At 31.1% G+C, this 22,705-nt stretch overlaps 2 protein-coding genes across 2 annotated transcripts; one reads left to right on the top strand and one right to left on the bottom strand.

The window, feature by feature from the left end:
* Positions 1–3,388: 3,388 nt before the first annotated feature.
* On the bottom strand, positions 3,389–8,782 carry LOC148615018 (uncharacterized). The gene is made up of 3 exons (XM_088589605.1): positions 8,419–8,782; positions 5,451–5,547; positions 3,389–3,741 (listed from the first exon to the last, which is right to left on the bottom strand). Exons 1-3 carry the CDS (start codon positions 8,669–8,671, stop codon positions 3,564–3,566), a joined length of 528 nt encoding a protein of 175 aa, XP_088445731.1. The 5' UTR covers positions 8,672–8,782; the 3' UTR covers positions 3,389–3,563.
* A 215-nt stretch (positions 8,783–8,997) lies between these two features.
* Positions 8,998–20,957, top strand: LOC148615019 (zinc finger-containing ubiquitin peptidase 1-like). The gene is made up of 9 exons (XM_088589606.1): positions 8,998–9,081; positions 11,469–12,472; positions 12,989–13,092; positions 13,540–13,708; positions 14,389–14,577; positions 15,024–15,192; positions 16,519–16,646; positions 16,956–17,173; positions 17,670–20,957. The coding sequence occupies exons 2-9, from the start codon at positions 11,470–11,472 to the stop codon at positions 17,703–17,705; spliced, it is 2,016 nt and encodes a 671-aa protein (XP_088445732.1). The 5' UTR covers positions 8,998–9,081; position 11,469; the 3' UTR covers positions 17,706–20,957.
* The last annotated feature ends 1,748 nt before the right edge of the window (positions 20,958–22,705 follow it).

Here is a 22,705-nt window from a genome sequence, read left to right on the forward strand (position 1 = left end):
TAAAGAAAATTCTAGGCACCGTTATTTCACAATACTAATAAATAATTTAATTCCTGCCTTTTTTACCAATTTCCCTACATATTCTATGTACTTTCATCATTGTACTAGTATATTTCAAATCTATGTACTTAGAAATGTACGAAATCTGGTACGATGTAATTTTTTCTGTCATATGAATGCATTCGAGTCGATCTTTCCACATGCAAAATTTCAGAAAAAAAATTCTAGGACGCGATATTTACGTATATTTGGGGCGGGGGGGGGGGATGTTGTCATTCATTCCCTGTCTAAAATGAAGCGATTGATCAAATTAATATTTTGTTTTGTTACTCTTGGCTTGCCATTGAAAAGTTTTTCGCCGAGTAGCTGTCCTACAACTTCCACGTTCTGCGTTGTTAGGCTAATCTCAAATGCAAAGCAGCGATAGTTCTAATCCAGATGACGCATTTTTCTTAACCATAGGCTTTGAAATTACACTTGACGGAACAGATGAGAACGTTTCAGTTTGGATATTAATGTCCCTGTCCTGTTGTTTCTAAACGAATTCATGATGAATTCAACAGTGAAGGTGTGACTATTAATCATTTTTTTCACCATTTGCACAGCTTTCACGCCCCCGATGGCATCATGAGCGTCATATGATATGCTTAATAAATCGTACACTAATACCACCTGACTGGAGCTTTTCTTTTCAATTTTCCGCTCTACTGAAAGCTCTTTCGTAAGTGACAGAGCATCTATAAATCCTACACACTTTTCCTTAAAACTTTCCAAAAGCAATTTTTCCTCTAGGGTTTGAGTCGACTTCCCCTTGTTCCGATTACCATATAATTTCGGTTTGATTTCTTATACCAGTGGTAAAAAATGTCATGCAGTGTTTGGGCAAAAGTGAACAAATAATAGATGAAAAAAAATACAAAACAAAACAAAAAAAAAAACAAAACAAAAACAAACAAACAAAACAAAAAACAACAACATCAACAACATCAACAAAAAAAAAAAGCTGAGTCAAACCAACTAAAAGTGACTGCTAGGTTGACAACAAATTGTGTACTGGTTTTAATTTCAACAGAATTTTAGCAGGGCTATCTGAAAAATAGAATTAGGTGTTGGCTTTTTGTAAATATAGCATGGGAATTCAGTATTATCAAAATAAGCAGTGATAGTTTCCTTAAGTAAATGGTTATACAATATACCATCATATACCATCTTATATTTTTTGATAAGATATCTCATTTGATATAGAAGATATCCTAATTATTAATATATCAGGTATCTTGTACAATATATAAGACATCTAATATTATATTAGGTATCTTACATATGGTAATGAAATATCTGATATGATATATGGTATAAGATGTCTGATATATTACATGAGATATCTAAAATAAAGAATAAATATGAAAACAGCTTGCCATACTGTTTTGCATGCAAATAGCTTGTGTCGCCATATCTGTTTTTGTTGCTCATTGAATTCTGATATTTTACTCAGTTTTATTGTTTTTTTGTCTTTCATGTATGTGAATGATATGTGTTTTATATTGTCTATGTATGTTTTGTAATGGGCTCAATTTACTGTGCTATTTATTTTATTTCCAGCCTATGTTATTTTATTTCCAGCCTATGTTATTATATTTCCAGCCTATGTTATTTTATTTCCAGCCTATTTATTTTATTTCCAGCCTATGTTCTTTTATTTCCAGCCTATGTTATTTTATTTCCAGCCTATGTTATTATTTCCAGCCTATGTTATTTTATTTCCACCCTATGTTATTATTTCCAGCCTATGTTATTTTATTTCCACCCTATGTTATTATTTCCACCCTATGTTATTTTATTTCCAGCCTATGTTATGGTCTAGTATGTGGATGATGGTCTATTGTTTTGCTCTAAGCTTTGTGTGTATTATTGTATGTGTGGTTTCTATGCATGTCCTGAGTAGTTGATATAATTTTTATATATGCTCATTCAGTTGAAAGCTCACTAGAGCTTATGCTGCCTGTTACTAAATGTACTGAATCTAAGTAGAGTTTTTGTATTGTATCATGTCATAGTCTGGATTTCAGCTGAATTTTGGGAATAGTACAGTAGATTTAAAAATCATAGGTCTTGATGCTTTTATATTCCAATATAATCTGGCATTCAAATTTTCCAGGATTTTTCAGGATTCACATCAATTTGTTACCACTACAGGAGTAACAAGAATCTGGTAAATAATGACAACTATAAGTAAAAAAGTTACTTGTTTTGAAAGGGGTTTGGTGGAACATATATGAAGTGTTTGTATTGATTCTTGTTAAGTTTTCAAATCCAATATATGGGTGAAAGACCACAATTAAAAAAAAATTATGTTCCATCATGCACATCTACATAAGATGCGTAATCTTCTATCACCAAATTCTCTTGAGCCATTGGGCTTACAAGGTTTAACATGTAATACCCTTTAATTTTCTCTGCTTTGAGCTCTCCTGCAATAATAATATTTCTTTATGTACAACAAAATATGAGGTCCAGCCTTCCTATAAAATTTCCTCGATATCCCTCGAGCAGCTGATGAGAAGGGCTTACAAGATTTTATAACATGCAAAATATAGCATCTACCACTGGAGCCCCCTACAATAATTGTATTCTGTCCTGCCAATTAAAACTAGTATATCACACTCAACATTCCACAAAGTCCCTTAAGTGATTTATGAGGTGTTGCACCTTCAAGGTTCTCTTATGCAAAACCCTTTAATCATCTCCCTTAGGCACCCACTAACATTAATTATATTTCTTTATGCACATCAGGATACCATATGTACTGCCTTCCTGTAAAAATTCATCAATATCTCATGAGTGGTTTAAGAGGTACATGTTTTGCACTAACAAGAAATGTGGACCGATGAATGAAAAGACAGAGTTTTATGTATAAGGGGTTCTCAAATTACAGTGCAACATGTAAAAAAAATCCCTTCAATATATGAAAAAGTCCCATAAATCTGAAACTAAAAATTCAATATTCTTTAAAACAAAAGTCTACGAACTTTTAAACCATCATAACATTTGGGTAAAGTTCGAAGTTCATTGAACAAGGGTTTCTGAAGTTACGATGCAAAATGTTAACACCGATAGATGGACGAACGTTTATTCACAATAAAACGACCCATCTTTGATGTGAGATAAAAACACACTTTCTATGATAAGTGTACAGTGTTAATTGTGTATGAAAATTTAACAATAGTGAATTGAAACAATGTTTGACATCATTTTTGTGATGTTATGACATTTTCTGTGTCCTATCCTTCATTTGCATACCTATATGTATCTCAACCTTAACATGGAAAAAAACATAACAATTTACCTTCAATGATTCTGTTTCTTCAATTAAAACAAAAAGCAAAGATTTAATATGAAGATTCTCTTTTATTTCTTTCAATTATTTTTTAAAAACTAAGAAACATTGAATATTTTCAAAAGAGCAAATAAAAACTTTTCTTTTCATCAAAATAGTTATTTTTACATCACTCTTCAGAGTAATTTAATTGCTGTCATTTACATGATCATGAACATCCCAAAAATTACTTCATATATTCATTGTATAAGGTCTCTTTCCTTTTCTTCCTGGCTTCGTGACGTTTCTTACTTTGGCTGCTATAATATATCTTTGTAATAATTGATACTATTGTAAAACCAATAATTGTCCATACATTGTAGCGAATCCTCATTAAATCATGGCAAAGTTTCAACTGCTCAATTCTACAATGATAAATTTTTCATGATAAATGTCTAAATTCAAGAGGTACTTATTTTTGGTTTGATACATGTAATAAAAAAAATAATGACAGAAGTGCATGTATGTAATGTACATGTAGATGAGTTGTGCATTTATTCATCAGACACCAGCAACTAAAAGTTTAATGATGTTTTTGGAAAGAAAACAACTGTTGCTAAGCAGCTTAAAAGTACATTTGCATTATGTTTTGCTAGAATCATGAGCACTACATGTACATCTATTTCTGTTCATGTATTTGTTGTGATTCCTGTGATATTCAAGTACATTTTGCTGATTCAAATAAAATGCTTTGTAAAGCTTAATAATACTTGGGGCAAATATGGACACACAATTCAAACTTGATACAACTTTGAATTTGGATTACAATTAGATGTTTGCCAGACACAGAATAAGAATTTGACCAGAATCAAAGTGCTCACATTTTGGCCTTATTAAATGGTGCCAGTAAAAACCTCCAAAATCAATCTTAACCTTCCGTTTGGGGTATGACACCTTGTAATACAATTCCAGAGAGTTCCATTCACTTTTACTCAAGTTATTGTCCTCAAACAAAAAGGCTTGTTTTAGCCCCCTTTTTGGCCCCTAATTCCAAAAAGATTCAAGTCTTTTCACTCAAAAATCAATCCAAGCCTTCTCTGAGGGGTATGGCACCTTGTAATTTCGAAGCTTCACTTATATTCAATTTATTGTCTGAACATTAGGAAAATGCTTGTTTCTTGTCATCTTTTTTGCCCCTAGTTTCCAAATTATTCAGGTCTTAACCCCTAAAATAAAAACCAGTCTGACTATTGTGGATCAATATCATTGACATTCCTATGCTTTTCCTGGAGTTGTATAGTTAAATTCTATAAAATGCTTGTTTTTGGTACCTTTTTGGCCTCTAATTCTATAAAAAAAATTGCATTTGTATAAAAATTTCATGTTGGTGCTTATGAGAAAGTGTCTGCAAAATCCTGTTTGCAAACAGATTAAGAAATGGCAATCAGAATTTACATAAAACAGAGCGAGACTCATGTAAATAATGTCTAAATTTGCAATGAATATACACATGCATCAGAAAACTGAATAACACTTTTCAGAATCAGTTACTGGTTGTTTGTTATTTTTGTACTGAAGAAAATTAATTGAAAAATAAATATGAAAAGAAGAAAATGGCATTAAAAATGATAAGATTTTGATGTGTATCAAATGCATGAGAACATCATAGACTGAAGGAAAAATCAGCTTTAATTAATTAAACACTCTACAATGTTCTATTTATTTTTATGTTAAATTTGCACTTAATAATTTTCTGTAGCAGTATGTTCCAATGTTTCAAAAAAATATTAGACAAATTCATGTAGGTACAAAAATATCTTATGTAAAATGGCATCTACAACTGTAGGTGATCTCTGGAAGTATAAACTATTTTGTATTTAGGTGATACATTGCACGCTAGTGCATTTGCAGCATTTCACCAAATCTGATCTTTTTCCCTCTATACAACATAAACACATATCAATAACTCACCAATTACTATCTTACATTTTGTATAAAATTTACTATACAAAACTTTAGCTGTATTTTTGCCTCACCTTAAAATCCATCATCAAAGTTTTGTGACATAAAAACAATCTCGTATTGAAATGTTTGAAAAATAGATGGTGAATAGATTTTGATTTCTAAAACTTACGGTACAACAGCAGGCACTGAAGACATAGATGGAAATTTTCCTAGATACACTAAACAGAACCTGTCATAGTCATTACATCTGTGACCATATAATGGTACTGGAAGATAAATACAATAATGATATGTATAAAACAAAACAGTTTTTGTTCTAAAAGTACATTTTTATATGTAATGATGTTTTTAAAAATTATTTAATGTAAAAAAAATTGATTTCTGATATTTCTTGCTTCAATAGGGGAATTCACCAATCTCTCAATTATGTAATTTCTTGTTTCAATAAGGGCGTTCACCAATCTTTTTATTTACATAACATTTCTTGCTCCAATAGGGGAGTTTACCAATATTTTTTATCATTATATATAAAATACAAACATTATCTTGAAAACTTCAATTTATTGATACAAAATTGATTATTATGCCTGATATGCTTTGCGGTAACTGGTCACATCAAAGATCATTATAGCAGACTATATTTAACTCCTTGGTCACATAGATAAAATTCTGGGTGTTTGTTGAAAAATCATTCAGAAAAAAAAACTGAATAAATACATTATCTTTCATCATAGACTTGTTATTAAGTCTCTGCTTTCACCAAATGTAACATATTTCAATCAGTCTGAAGGTTTAAGTACGAGTTCATACAAAATTAAGGCACTGCCCAGGGTAAAGTGATTTATGGTGTAGAAAAACACATGGATCAGACAATGCTCTTTTGGTCTACAATGTACACATGGTATATTTTAATGTGACAATAATCCTTTCTGTATTTAGATTTGTGCTTTTGAGAAAACCACACCTTAATTTCCCACTAATATCAACAAAATCCAACCAAATCAAGAACAATAACTCTTGCAAAGTGCTAATTTCATGCACAATCTATATAAATTTTATCTCAAAAGCACAACCCCAAAAAATGATTATGTGATCTATAACTATTTCTGAACAAGAAATAATACTGAAATCAGTGGGTTTTTTTCGCAATGCATGAATCACCTCCTGTCTGATTTTTATAAAGACTGCTACTTATGTACAATGTATATTGCTAAGTATTATTCTTGGGTATTTCTATGGTCCAGATTTTTGACAGTCTTAACTTAGGGTTACAATTATTACACATGATATATTTTATTTATTGCAGATTTTTTTTTTGGATAACATTCAATGAGCAAAACTTTTTCTTCTTCGTTCTTCAAATTGTGGTCACAATTTGGAAATAAAATACATGTATCTAAACACTTAAAACAATTCTTTCAAATTCTTTAAATGCTTTGGGTCCATAGAAATACCCCAGATTACCCACAAACCATTATAGGATTCTTTATTAATTTGGATGAGGCAGAAGTTTCATTCAAAGTTTCAAACTTTGCAAAAATATAGTTACCTCATAAAGTTTTTGCATTGACTCGAAATAGTAAAAAGTCTTTGGATTGACCCAAAGGTCACCAAGCCATGTTGAGATAATGTATGTTACGATTGATGAAGAACAAAAATTGTTTTACAAATGATATAAAAATTTAGGTATATCTTATTTATACATTTTCGTATTATTTAATGTATGAGAAAATTTTGCCTAATATTTTATCTATGTTCGATCTTTGGTACTGCGTTTATTCTACATATACATTCTACATAAACAAATATTTTCAAACAATAAGTTTTCAATAGGAAATTATAAAAAATAACAATAAAACATATCATTGTAGACCTGACCATGACGTTAAAGGATGATACAGCGTGTGGCCAGCACTAAACTTATTTATCTAAATTGCAAACATTTTCTTGAATACTTCGATCTATTCATACAGAACCGTGATTTAAGTCAACATACATTAAAGGAAAAAAAATAGATTATCATGCATCCAGAAAAAAACTGAATAAAAAACATTATCTTTAATCAAATAAAACATATTTCAATCAAGTTGGATGTTCAAATGTATATTTTGAGGTATTCTTGGGTATTTCTATAATTAAGTAATTCAAATTTTTATAATGTTATAAATTTATTATTATTCATCTTAATGAGATTCTGTAAAGTGGCTTTAGTGCTGCCTGTAGACTGATTTGATCAAATTTTGTTAGTGAATTCATATCTATTTTACACTACTAAAGAGAGATTAATTTTCAGTTTAATGAACCACAAGAATTTTTGAATTTTCTTACAAATTAAAAAAAATATGATTATGTAATACAACCCACAATCTTCATTCCTTTTCATTATGTCCTGTTGACCAATGGAATGGTTTATCAGCCGAGACTGTATCACGGAAATCTGTGAATATTTCTAAAAGTTGGCTGAACAAGGAAAAATGGAATGAAAGCAAATTCATCCCATCACAGCACACAGATCAAATTAGTGAATGTAAGAAAAAGTTTTGAGGTGGTCAAAGAAATCCAAGAAGACTTAAGTTTCGCCGCAGAGACTGGCAGATTACAGGCAGGGAGATTGTTTACAGTTAATACCACATGCCACCGTGTAGATTTTGTGGTCAACAAAACAAATTATTAACAGGTTTATTACTTGGAAAGAGTGAATAATCAAAATATGCCAAAGAACCCCTAGATTTAATAAGTGTGCAGAACTCATCCATGAACAAGTTAAATCTTAATGCATTCTTGGGATGAGTGATTATATTTTGGTTATTCACGAAAACCAATTTGAAATTTAAGTTGAAAATACATGCAATAAAAAATGGAGAAAATCTATATAATAAATAGGATAATCAATTTTGTGAACAGCGGATTAATATTCTCATAATGATGTTTTGTCAGGAAATAGTCCCGAGAGTGAAATTACCAAATTTATTTCAAAGTGTGAACTATCTAAAATTTGTACACAGGGAACATTTGGTAAATCTCACTATCTATAATAACATTTAACTGATGACATCTTGCGGAACTCTCCTGCCTGTATGGTTAAACTTTAATTACTTTTCTAGTAACCAGCCTGTCCTATATATTTTACAATTTACCAGGTTCTCCTTGTTCTAATCTGAACAGCTCTTCAACATTAGGAATCTTTTTATTGAAACCATCCTGACTGTTTTCATCAGCTTTCGCATGTTTATCTGTCAAACCTTTAGTTTCACTTGAATACAATGCAGTATGTTGTGTTACATAAATGTGTCCTTGGCCAAGGTTTACAGTGTATGGGGGCTTCTGTAGATTGATTTGAAGGACCCGAAGTGCGCTTCTGCACGAAAGTAGTGTTCTTATCATGATCATGTGGTCATTCTGGCTTCTTAAGCTGTTTCATCGACTTATTAGAAAACAACTTCGTAATGTTTTGATTTGACTAGACAATCGGTGTCTAAACCGAAAACGTGATCGGATTCCTGAATCCGTAAACTGCCTTGTAGTGTCCATTTCAGAAATATTTTGAGGCTTGTCATTGTAATTATAATTTACAAACACACATATCTTTAGAAAAAAAAATCAAATCTGATATTCCTGAATATGTTTGTTTTTAGAATAATCACCCTTTTAATACAACAGGTTCACAGTTTAAACAAATTTCAATTTTAGTTTTATCTACAAATCAGAAACTGACACTTCACTGTAATTACAAGAATAAATTGACAGAAAATCTCTTACAGTTCTTCCTTCTGTTTCTCATCTCGATTAATTATAAATAGGTATATATAATCCCAATGATAATGTCAAGACCTTGTTCTCCTTTTTTCAATATAATTTTTCATACAAAGATCGTTTAGCTGTACTTTCCCCACGAATTCTCTGTAACTTAGTGTAAGAAAGCAGGGCTGCTGATGCCGAGACATACATGTATTGTACATGTATATCACGATACCATGTGTCTGTCCTTCACTTTTATTCTTCTTTATTGATATGAGGCCAGTGTAATATGTAAAAGAACTTGTCATGAGCCACAAATGCTGGTTCAAAAACACATGGCAAATTATTTTTTTATATGGTTGACAGTTTTACAATTATGCCATTTATCACATTAGGCCTTAACCATTTATTGTTGCAAATAAAGTATTTATTCATTTTGTTTATATTGTTTATACTAGTTGCTGGCTGTGTACAGAAAATTTAAGCTATAAAGAGTAATTCAGATATTTTTGTGTTAAAATCAATGTCTGGTGAAATTCTGTTTGGTTCGGTAATAATTTGGCAAATTTTTATATAGCATAAATCTTAATTACTGGTAAAATGCCCAGTTAAAGCAAGAATGCATTGGGAGTCACTTCTTTGAAAGAAATCCATATTAAATTGTCCCACCTTGATAATCTAGGTAACAATTGCTCTTTTGTTGCCTGGGTGTAGAAATAGTTAGATTCTCCTGCATGTATGGTTTAACTTTGATTACTTTTCTTAGCCTGTCCTTGTAATTTTGTAGTTATCTTACATTTTTAAGTAACTTCTTACAATTTATACAAGTGGTTTTTAATCAAAGATTACCAAATTGTTAACATCAGTATAAGCAATCTATTGTTCAGTGATTTGAGTAACAATTGTGATTGGCTAATGTACCAACTGTGTAAAAATATCAATGGCTGTTCTTCTGAGATAGCTCTTTCAAGTTGTGTTGTTCACTTGAGCTGTAGCATGAGATCAGTAAGGTGATTTAACACTAAAAAAAAACTTTCGAAAAAAGTTAACATTGAAATATTCCATTGAATGCCTACAGGAGAAAGGTTATGGAAAGTGCTATACTTCATTGTTATAGAGTTATTTAAAGATGACTAAACCAATAAAAATAAGATTTATGAGCTATTACATCATTTTATAATTTTTGTTAAAAATGAGTTCTCAAAGTCACATGAAAGTATCCTTTCTATATGTAACATTCATTTAATTTCTTATGAAATTAGGAATTTTTTTATGGTTTGAATATTTATGTTGTTGAAGCGTGTGGCAAAAGTCTTCTGTTAAGAAAAATGTAATGATATAAAGATTTTTTTACACAGTTCTGCTGTGCATGAATGAACAGAAAAAAGGTTTATTTAGTAAACTAAGCACATATTTTACTAATGCTGGGAATAATTACATGTCTGTCCATGGTTTCATTCTAAAAAATAGGGTTGGGTACATGTAGGTAGGCAATTTTATTTATTTTTTTCAGTTTATTTTTTGGGGGCAGGTTTCAGGTTTACTTGAACCAAATCATTAATTTTGGAGTAAAATTTTAGAGTCCACCTCCAAAGACTAACATGTAGCTTAAATGTACTTCTGTTTTTAATTGGAAATTACAGAATTTTATTTTTTCACTTTGAGTTTATGGATAAAATGACTTATGGGTCAGACCTATATTGGCCAAAATTTTATGCAATGACTAAGTATACATATGTTATTAGCCAAACAAAACCCTTCATCAAGATATAAACAGTTTCACCATTTCTAGTAAATTTCACCCAAAGGCATTGTTATATTTTTGTTTGAAAAAGTATACACAATTTCAGAACCTTTCAAGAAATATGAAAAAGGGAAAAGCAATTTTTTCATCAGTTACTATATATGATACTGGGCAAAGTCCTCGAAATAAAAATAATCAATGCAAATTCCACCTAATCAATACTAGCTTCATCTTTAGTCTTTGGGTCACTGAAAGCTAGATAACACACTGTAAGAAGTGCATTCTTATTGTTTCTATGCTGAAGAAATGTGGTTAGTAAGACTTGACTACAGACTAGACTGATTATCTCATGCTTGCACATCAGCTAGAGTAGTTAAGAAACAGGGTCCAGAAATCAGAGCACCACATGATCTTGCCCTAAGTTGTTATAGTCAGGATGGAAAGTTGAATGTGTAAAACATGTACCTGGTTTTGGTTGTTTGATTATTTATGGTGTTTTAGACAATTTACATATGGGCACATGTATCTGTATTTATGTATTATTTTATTTGGAGTAGATAAGTATGAATATGTAAAGTAGTGTTCAGAAGTTATATAGTAGAATATTATTAACATTTGTATGGAAATTTCATGGAGGTTACATGTACATGTATATGTAGGTGTATGTATACTTATGTACATGTAAATTTTCATTTTCTGTTTCAGAATGGCGGAGGGAGGGAAGACATCAGAGGACTTTGATACATTTACATGTCTAATCTGTGGTCAGAATGGATTTACCGAGCCACAAATGAGAGATCATGTCTTAGCAGATCATGTAGAACAGCAGGAAGTCTATTGTCCATTCTGTGATCTTAGTGGTATTACTGCAAATGAAATGAACCTTCACATCAATACTGCTCATTTAGAAGACTGTTTCAGTCCAGATGGAGCCACAAGTGGAACAGATAGTGATTTTCCAGAGTGCTCGGCTATGAACTGTAGTGATTCAGATAGTCCTATAGAAAAAGAGACTAAGATGTCCACAGATTGTGTTGTAGGTAGTAATCATGATTCTGTGGATAGCTCAACAAAAGCTGTTGATACATGTTCAAATTTGGAAAATTTTGGAAAGAAAAAAAGTAAACTGTGCTTGAATGTGCCATCAGTATCAGGAACAGTGCAATCAGCTTCCAACAATAAAAATATCATATCAACATGTGTATCAAGCAGTAGTGGTGCTGTACATAATGAGCCTGATCCAGGGCCATCTAATCAACGGGGCGAAATCAGAGATCAAAATCTGATCATTCCAGATATCAATGATAATGTTGAACCTGACATTAATTCCAACATTCCTGCAGAGTTTACCTGTCCTCTCTGTCGATATTGCACTGACTCAGAAGGACAGATTCAGTCACATGTTAACAGTGAGCATGTTGATGTGTTGAGTCCTGAGAATGGATTTATTGACGGTGATGGAGACCATCGATACATGTGTCCCATATGTACCATGTCCTTCTTAACTTCCCAAGAACTTCAAATTCATGTCAATGCTAAACATATGGATATATTAAGTCCAGATAAATCTTCGGGATGGTCCAGTACTAATGGTCACAATGGTGACTCAGAAGACATACATATCTGCCCTATGTGTGATGAAGAATTCCATGAGCCTGCTTTGTTGGAAATTCATGTAAATGGACACTTTTCTGCTGAGCAGACACCTGGTATGGCATTGAAAAAATACTGTATTAGATTGAAATCAGTTCCTACATAGTTACTATTATCACTATGATCATAGATTTGTCAATTGTGTTTAAATAAAATTGTGTATATTGATAATTGATGTGTATATGTATACATGTTCAGGTACTGTAGTATATGTTGCTTTTTGTGATGTGACTTTTGGCTTTCAGTATTCAGTGGTGTAATTTGGTTATTGAACTCCTCTCAGTTTTATAATTTCATCTAAAAAATAACACAAAGCAACATATACTAAAGTATCTGTACATGTATATGTATTCACATCAATCATGATACTTTGTTATAAAAAATATACACAATTTTCTTAAACACAAACTGTGATAAAAGTACTTGTAACTCAAATTTGTGTGTACTTGTCGAAATTAATGTTATATAAAATATATGAAGACATAACAACTTAAAAAAAATTTTCATTTCATTTCACCTTAGATAATTTGGAACTCTCAAGATATACATGAAAACTATGTTCTTTATTCCAGTGTCAGTAATTCGAGAAATAAATGACAAGGCTGTGGCTGAGACACTTATGAAATGTGAAACAGAGGACAAAAACAGAGAAGAACGGGAGTTTCAGATTCTTCAGGTAAAATGTGGACATGAGGTAGCTGTAAGAAGTCTAAGTAATAAGCTAGAGAAGTCTATTTAATAGATATGTCACTTACCAAAAGTTGGGTAAAGTCCTAGAAGGCTTGGGACAACTGGTCTGCTGGCCAAGTTATCCCCCATATCTATAACTTCCATATTTACATCATATGATGTGCACAGCAGATCACTCCCTGTTCCTGTCAGACTGAGATCAGACCCTTTAATAGTGATTCTAAGTTCATAGGTTAAATTTGTATAGATATCTGTTCTGAGTGTTTTGTCCCCTGCCATCTGAATAATCCAAAAAATTGTGTCACATCTACAAAACAATGGTTACATCATGATTACATACATGTATATCATACACATATGCATGTGCATACACAAATTTTAGTGTGATTGACTAACTCAGTTTCATATAAACATAATTTTGATTTGATTACAGAATATGTATGGTATGACAGGTGGTACAAATTATAAGAAACAGTATGAGAAGAATATAGAGAAAGCTGTAAATAGGGGTGACATAACTATTACAGAGTATCACCAACAAGTAGCTAACCTGAAAGGTCGGGATCTACATGGAATTGATGATGGACATTCTTGTACTAGAGGTAATAAAATTCCCAAGATACATCCCAGTGTGTACTTCTCTGTTTAGTAGCGCTGATAATTATAGTACTTTTACAAATGATAATGAGAAATCTTGTTTAACTTCACTAACAGTACTGGGCTATTGTAAATCAATTGGATGATCCATGCCTTTCACATTCAGAAAACGAAGAATGTGATAACTTAAATTAAATACTTAAAGCTGCAAGTTTATCTAATGGTATAATCGGTTTACTATATTTTTAATCAAAACTGAGAATGATGAAGTCTATATTTTCTCCTTCATTTATACCCCCTAATAATGTGTCAGATGAATATAGTTGTTCATAGGTAAAAAAATTTTACATTCTTTTTTTAAATATTGCAAAAAAATCCAAATTAAAACATGAGCTACTTCACTTGGGTGATAATATCATGGACAATTTTTCCTTCTTTAAAGAAGTAGAGGAAATAACAGACATAAGTATCATTATTACAGATACATTAAATTCAATTTAAAAAGTAAACCTGATCAAAAATGAGACAGTATAAAGTAAATTTGACTAGAAATGTGCATTGTAGTTGCCTACGAATAAAAACCTCTTAAGTTAACAGGACTTGAGTATTTGGAGATGCATTGAATATACATGTAACAACAAAGCCTATAACTTCAATCTATACCTATATGCTTTCGTTTTTAAAGATATAATAGTCAGAATACAGAAGTATGAAGCTCAGTTAGGAAACCTGTCTAGTTATTGGCTGTGTACAGATATCATACACTACTCAGCTTCCTATGGAGACAAAGGATGGGGATGTGGTTACAGAAACTTTCAAATGTTATTATCATCTTTAGCAACTAACCCTACTTACTGTAGAATTCTGTTTAATGGTAAGTGTTAGAGGAGGGGGTATGATTAGACCAAAACTTGAAGATTTAGAATTACTGTAAGCAAGGATGCCCAGACTGTCTTATATTTTGTATTTACTCATACTTCCAGGAATATTCATTTAATATTAACCTAAAAAAATGTGTAAAAATAAAATGTGCTTAGGCATTGTATACATGTCATGGTAACACAAATCAGTATACAATTCCATTCAATAGTAAAATCTAAATTCCTTGTCATGCTTCTAGAAACCCAAAGATCATTGAGATCAAAAGTCAGAATAGCAGGTGCATAAATCATCACCTGAAAATAATTCCCTGAAGATTCATGGAAACGTATGCCAAAAGTAAAGTATTTTGTACTGCAGAATTGAAACATTTGTGAAGTATGAAGTCCTATGAAGTAAACCATATTCATACATGTATCAATATTCTTCATTTTTGATCAGGAAAACCTCAGATACCTTCAATTCCTAAGATACAAAGACTTATTGAAGCTGCCTGGGAGAAAGGCTTTGATAAGCAGGGCTGTGAACAGTTAGGTGGACGTGTTGTTGATTCAACTAAATGGATAGGTGCCACAGAAATTGCTGCAACTCTATTTTCTCTTAAAGTAAAGTAAGTGGATGTAATTGATTAAGTTCGTGAATTTGATAATGAGACCCATGAATGGCCCTGAGCTGACATTTTTCATCGGGTTGGGGTTGTTTTTTCTTTGACATATTCACCATATCCATTGTCTTTATATGTATATAATACATGGAAATTGCTGTAAGTATCAAAGGGGTAAATCCATTACTCTATTTTTAGGCCTACTATTTTGTCAAAGTTTCAACTTACTATTTGAAATTTTCTATTTGCCTATTTTAAAAGTAAAATACTATCTTAACACTAATATACAGAAAACACAAGCTGTTGTGTCATAATTTAGTCACAAAGAGGACACAAAACTCTACTTCTACACAGTTTTCGAAGAATTTTCTCAAAAATGAGAGGATTAGGTTTAGTTTTTTAATCCCAAAATATAGAGTGCAAGCTGTGAACAACAAAAGGTTTTGTCAGAAGTTGTGATGCAGATTTTTTTCCCAGGATTTTGAAAGCTTTAGTCATTTTTGTGTGAGAAAATGAGGACCATTTTAATGGTGTATTTTTTTAAAGTAGTATTTGCATCTGACATAAGATATTTCAGGATCATCTGTTATTTACAGCACTGTGTAAAGATAACAAATAAAACTTAAATGTACATTGCATATGAATAAAGTGCAGTTTTTACTATTATGCATGCTTAGAAATCCTTTTACACTCTTATATTTAAGCAGGAACTATGTATTCTAAACATCCCTGGCATAATTTTAAATTCTTCAATATTGAAAAAAATGCTGTTTTCTGCATGGTCACCTTTTGTAGAAAGAGAAAAATATGTCTGGCACAGCATATAGATATGGACTGCCATAACATGCACCAGTAATACATGCTTTGGACAGATATAAATATTTTCAAATAGGTATTTCCCCTGTGTTATCTAATTTCTGCTTTTGCTTTTGTTAAAATGAAAAATGTACTGTAATATTAAGAAAAAAATGTACGATGTTTAAATGGGATAGTGTCAATAAGAACAATAAATATTTTTAAAGAATACGAAAATTACTCTTCAATCTACTGGTAAAACTTAACATTAAAACAAAAACTATTTTTTCTTCAACTTCTCATTATTAGTGGGTATAATAATTTTTGTTATGAATTATAATAATTGAATAGTGTGCAAATAATTCAAGTATTGCAGATTTGGTACTTTTTCTGGTGGAATGTGATAGAAACAAAATGGGAAAATTATCTTAGCCAATTTACTAAGTTTCAACTTCTGAAATTAAGTCAGTTTGCACATTGGACAGTTCTTCCTTTTATCATTATTATAAATCAAATGAATTTCATGCTTTATTGTAGATGTAGGTTACTAGATTTTCACAACCCAACTGGTCCTAAGGGTACACATCCAGTGTTGTTTCAGTGGGTAAAGGAATATTTCCAAACACCAACCATGTTTAAACCACCTTTGTATTTACAACACCAGGGTGAGTGGTCTCAGAAGTTTGATAAAATAAAGACATAGAGCCTAAAAAGTGTATCAATATATGCTGTACAAGGTTTAAAACTTCAAACTGTAGAAAGTAAAGTAGCAAAAATTTGATTATTGAATATATTTTAATGGTGGCAATAATTTTTTTCAGTATTCATGAACTTATTTTTTTTATGAAACTTTTAAATTAGTTTTATTTGAGCAATTTCAACATTATTTAAAAAAAAAAAACCATGATTGGAAGACATTTTATAGCTATGAAGTTTCTGTGCAGTTTTAAGTGGTTTTATTTCTTCTATTTTAGGACATAGCAGAACCATTGTTGGTATTGAAGAATTATCAGATAAATCTTTACGTCTGCTGATCTTTGATCCAAGTACATCAAAGAAGCAGATGCAGCAGTTTCTGACCGTGATTAATAGTACCATGATGAAAACCATTAGGAGAACAGAGTATGGATTACGAGCCAAGCAGTACCAGATTGTTGCAGTTGATGGACTAGTGGAAGATAAAGAATATGATGTAAGAAGCTATGCTTGGTATACTTCAATCATGCACATTTTTGTGCCTTATTTTTAAGGATTTCTGCGATCATACTGTTTTTCTGCAGTTATAAAGTCATGATTGACATCAAATCTTATTACAATGTTTTTGAAGAAAAATATTATGACAATTTAATTTTGAATTTGCAGATCAACTCATGAAAACTTCCATGTTTACATTTGTCTAAGTTATATAACCCTTCTTAATATGAATCAAGTTTTATTCTGAGATTCTTATCTCATATTTTTGAAATGGTGTTAAGTTCAAAATATTATTTAAATAAAAACTTTGCTGATGACAGTACACAATAGCATTGTTAGATTAATACTAGATGATAAGAACAGTTCATAACAGTCAGTCAAAGAAAAGTATATATAGATATTTCAATAAATATAAATAAATACCATTTTCTTTCATTATACATTACTACCTGTCTCCTTTTACAGTGTCATATTTAATGTGTCTCTCTTTTTAGGAGTATAAGATACTGAAGTCAGAGAGAGTTAGCTGATGGCATCCATTCCAAGGTTGTATCCAAATTAATATAGATGCTCACAGTTGTTGCCATGGAAGACTTTTAAAGAGCATGATCATCATTGATCATTATTATCTGTTGTATTTGTGCATCAAACTGAATATCAGGTCAACAAGACTAACTACCTTCACTGTGTATTATGTTATATATGTGGGTCGGTCAATAATAGGCTTGATCATTGTATGTGATTAGCAATACTTCACAGATACATGTATTATTTCTTTTGTCTGAATTTACAGAAAACATTTTAATTGTAATAATCAGTTTAATCAAGTGAGAAATAAAACAAAGATAAAAATGTAATAATAATAAGTAAGAAGTAGGAAGTAGTCAGATTTAAAAGGCTAAACTAAATCAAAATACAAAAAATATTAACCCTGATGCCAAATAAAAGGAGGCCAAAATTTTGGCCTTATGGCCTTTGTCAGGGGCAAATGACACCTGATGGGAAAAAAAAATTAGCTGTCTATGAGAAAAGTCAAAGATAGAAATACAGTGAAGTAACATTTCTGGGTAGTCGTTCATTCTGATAGTTTGTTCAAAGTTTGTTTGTTCATTGAATTTTGAATTCAATGATTTCATTGAAGCATCACAATGCTGAATAGAAATTTGTTTTTCATTCAGAATTTTAATGCCTAGTTTGACTGAACCATGAAATCCACAAAAAATGGTACCCCACAAAATTAGTTCTTTTACATATAGAGAAGACACTTTAACATACAAACACACAGTGTTATTTTATTGAAATATATTTTCTTTAATATTGTTAGTCTAGTTAAAAGGCACTTAAAAATGAATATTACACAAAAGAATATACATGTATATGTTGTTAAACAAAACACTGCTTAATAGTACATGTATATTAGTTGCTTAAAAGGGAAGTTTAGTATTAAAGACTGTCTAGAATAAATTCTGCTCTTGGCTTCCTGAATTTGTTATTAATTAAAGGTTACATCAATTATTGACAGTTGAATTATATATGTACTGGTACTATGTGCCGATGTAGATATAAATTTACTTTTATCAATATGTTGCAAATACAAGAATGTAATGCCAGTTCTTTTCCTTAGTTTTAGCGTGCTTGTTAAATTGTCTATTGAGGATTTATCAAAGCCCATTTCATAGTGAGTCTTCTGTGAAAATGAATAAAGATAAGGTATTAATTTAAGCTATTCTTAAAATATGTTGTCAGCCAAGCAATGTATGTGATGTTATTAACTGTGATATTGTATGTCAAGTTGTATTTCTGAAAGTATTAAATACATGTATTATGTATGTAAATGATGCTGGATTTAAAATTTCTGTGTGTGAGTGGAACAAATGGTTCTTTAAATCTGTTCTCTAATTATACTTTTTGTTTTGCCATATAAGCCGTATATGCATTTGTTTATCAGTTTGGAACATATTTACTTTTTGATGTGTTTTGAATGAAATTAAGTCATTAATGTGGTATTTCTAGTCATTGAATATATATATTATAACCCACTCAATAAGTGGTTGATATTTTGGAATCACCTGGTCTGTCTGTCCATCCTAATTTCTTTACAGTTATCTTGGCTCCAAACGGATGGATTAATTTAAAATATGTTGTTTACCTTTATATAGATGTGGCATACATTGTAAGCAGTTCTGGAAGCAGTTGGACATCGACTCACTTTTTTGGAGGTGTTGGACATCAGTTTCCTGTTTTGTGAAACTCCCATTTTTCTTTATGGAATGATGGAGAAAATTTTCATTACAAAAATCTTGGCTGCAAATGTATGTATTAATATAAAATTTGGTGTGTAGCTTTATTTAGACTGAACATATGTTGCAATGGACTTGAGATGCTGTCCAATATCAACTTCCTGTATGAGTGGGGGTATACCTAGCACAACATGTGCAACTTACATTTTCCTTGTTTGTGTAAAATGTCAGTATGGACCATTTTATTATTTTCAGTCCCATACTGAGTTTTCTGACTCTTTTCATTCTATTTTAATTGTCCTTTATTTTTTCAAACTTTTTCATATTTTAATAATTATTTATTTGTTTCCAAAATATTTTTCACCCATTACAAATTACAAATATCGTCAAAAAAAAGTTTAAGTTTATTAAACTTATTAAGTTTTGGTTTGTAATCAACTAAAATGGTAAGAATGAAAAAAATATACAGAGAAAGCACTAAAAAGTTGAAAATAAAGGGAAATTACTCTTTGATTTGTTCATAATTTAGTTCATTTGTTAGGGAACATTGAACATCCATTCTGAGTCTTGTACTTCTGATACAGAAAAATCCCTGTTCTCTCTGACATCATAATTAGTTAAAGATTGCATTGGAACAAAAATTAATAGCAAGATAAAATTTCCTCTGTACTGCTTGTTTCGTAGGACCAACCTGGTTCTACATTGGCAGTTTGTTAAGTGTTTAAAATTCTTTCCATTTTACCGTTGTGTATTATTTTAATTGTGAACTTTTCAGATCAAAACTATCATAAACATGACAAAGAGAACTTTTTTCTAGGCATTTTCTTTTGATTCACTTTTTTGGATTTATTCTGTTATTGGATGAATTAAGTAATAGTAAGTAACAAAAGGTTATGTTAAAATTCTCTTTGAATGGAATATTTTTTCTCAAATGTATTGTCCTTTCATGTTCATTTTACAGCTGGTATTTGTAAAATCCTGATATTATTGTTAACCAAAATTTGACATCAGAAATCTTCCTCTGTATTCTACTTAAATTGCATGAAAATGAGAGATAAAAATGTTCATGTCTTGTGATAAAATACATGTGAAAAAAATGTATACATTGTTTAGCTGTTCTATGTTATTCTGTCCCTAATCAATAAACATGTTTTGGATTTCTACAACACTAACAAAAAAAAATTCTTGTGTCAAGTATTTTTAAAAGCATGAGTTCTTATGAAATGTAATTTCTCTCATCTTAACTTCAACCTCCTGTTTTTTCCCCTTTTTATTACTCATTTGTATGATTTATATGATATTTTTTAAGACTTGTATATTTTTAAAACATCAATACTGGTAATGTGAAAATATTATACAAGCAGTGTCAAATAACATGTTCAGTTTATTTAACATTTCACTTTCTGTTTTTTCCTCTGAGGAACAATTTAACTGGAGGAGCAAAGTATAGAGGTATCATTTCATTGCTCTATACTGTATCATGTATGGATGTTGTATCCACATAATGCTTTGCAGTCACTAATTAAAATTATTACTTGTTGATTCAGTTGTTTAATTTAAGCTTTACTGTTAATTAAAAAGTTGGGAGTTGGGTGTGTTGAGGTTTACAACTATGACTTCATTGTCTGTCTGTCTGTATTTGAACCACACAACAAATCTTTATCAGTTACAATGAAATGTTCATTAATATGTGCTTAATCAACTCTCAGAATACAGCAGCATACTTATTGTTTACAGTAAAACATAATAATTTATTTTTATCAACTTAAGACAATGCTTTATGGTTAATTTTGGGTGGGCATCAACTAGAAAAAACTGAGCAATGCTTACTTGATGATACCTCATTCCACTCCCTAGAAATTATTTATGAAACCCAAGAAGTCATTAGTTGGAAAACAATATAGGATGTGCACAATGGCATCATATGATTAAAAAAGTTTCATTGAATTCACATCTGTGGTTTTAGAGGAGTTGTGGATTAGAAGATCATTGGCCCATAGGTATACAAATGACAACGTCCATGTATCCTATAGAGGCATTCAGATGGAAACCATAGCAGTGCTCCAGGTCCCCCACCTTGCAACAAAAGTAAAATTTCATGGAATATTGCAAAATGCAAAATTATATTTTGTGAAGTCTGTGTGACCTTGACCTTCAACCTACTTATATCTAATTCATTAGGTGTCTTCCTCACCTCATAAGCTATCAACTATCCAAGTTTGGTGAAATTCTATAAAGGCATTCAAAGGTTACGCCACGGAAACCAAATTTCATCTAAAAATGTCTATGTCATGAAGTCCATGTGAGCTTGAATTTTGACCATCTGACCTCAAAATCAATAGGTGTCTTCCTTTACCTCATAAGCCAACTTTGGTGAAATTCTATTTTGGCTTTCAAAAGATAAGCTCTGGAACCAATATCGGAAGGAAATTCTATACTCCCCCTCTTTTGTGAAAGGCAGGAACAAAAAAGGAGTTGCACAATGACAAGTGATAAAGAATGTATAAAAGTGTCATAAAATTCCATTCAGCCACCTCCTTGGTTGACTAGTGACAGTGTTTTGTATCAAGAAAGTCATGTGTATGAAAAAATAAAACAAAATGTGCACATTAGGTTGTGCCCTTATTGTATGACTTATGTTGTACAGTGGTTCTCATGGGAAGAATTAGGATTGATATTGTATATGATGCAAAATGTTTAGTAGGTTTACACTGGTCTAGAGCTGACATGTTTGTTAACTGCTAGTAGTCATTTGTTTGTGCATTTATGTGACATATAATCAGTTTCATTTTGTTTTATTACTGGACTCAAACCTTTTTGAACTGAATATTTGGTGTTTTTTTTTTTATTGTATAGGATTTTCTACAGTGACTAGTTTTAAAAGGGGGAGGATTGTGATTATGCCAAAACACTTAACACTCTCCTCCCTCCACAATTTTTGTGCCTGTCCCAAGTCTAATTTCAAGCCTCTGTATGTCTTGTTTTGTGTTCACTTTCAGTTTACTTTATGTTGCTGGAGTATAAAGAGGCAACTATTTAAATGTACCTGTGTATAATATTGTTTTGGGGCTACTAGCAGCAGCCTGCCCAGTGGTGTTAAAGACCCATGGGTAGCCTTGAGCCAACATTTTTCATCCTGGTGTTGTCTCATTGACATATTCAACATCACCATCAAATGAAGAATTTGGGAAAGTTTTCAAATTCAACACAGTTTGGGAACACAAACAGACAGAAAGACGGATGATGGGATAGTATGATATATATCTATATATATATATATATATATATAT

The sequence above is a fragment of the Perna viridis genome, chromosome 6 (assembly GCF_037379345.1).
Source record: "Perna viridis isolate PV_CMFRI_1.1 ecotype Kerala chromosome 6, ASM3737934v1, whole genome shotgun sequence".
Lineage (NCBI taxonomy): Eukaryota > Metazoa > Mollusca > Bivalvia > Mytilida > Mytilidae > Perna > Perna viridis.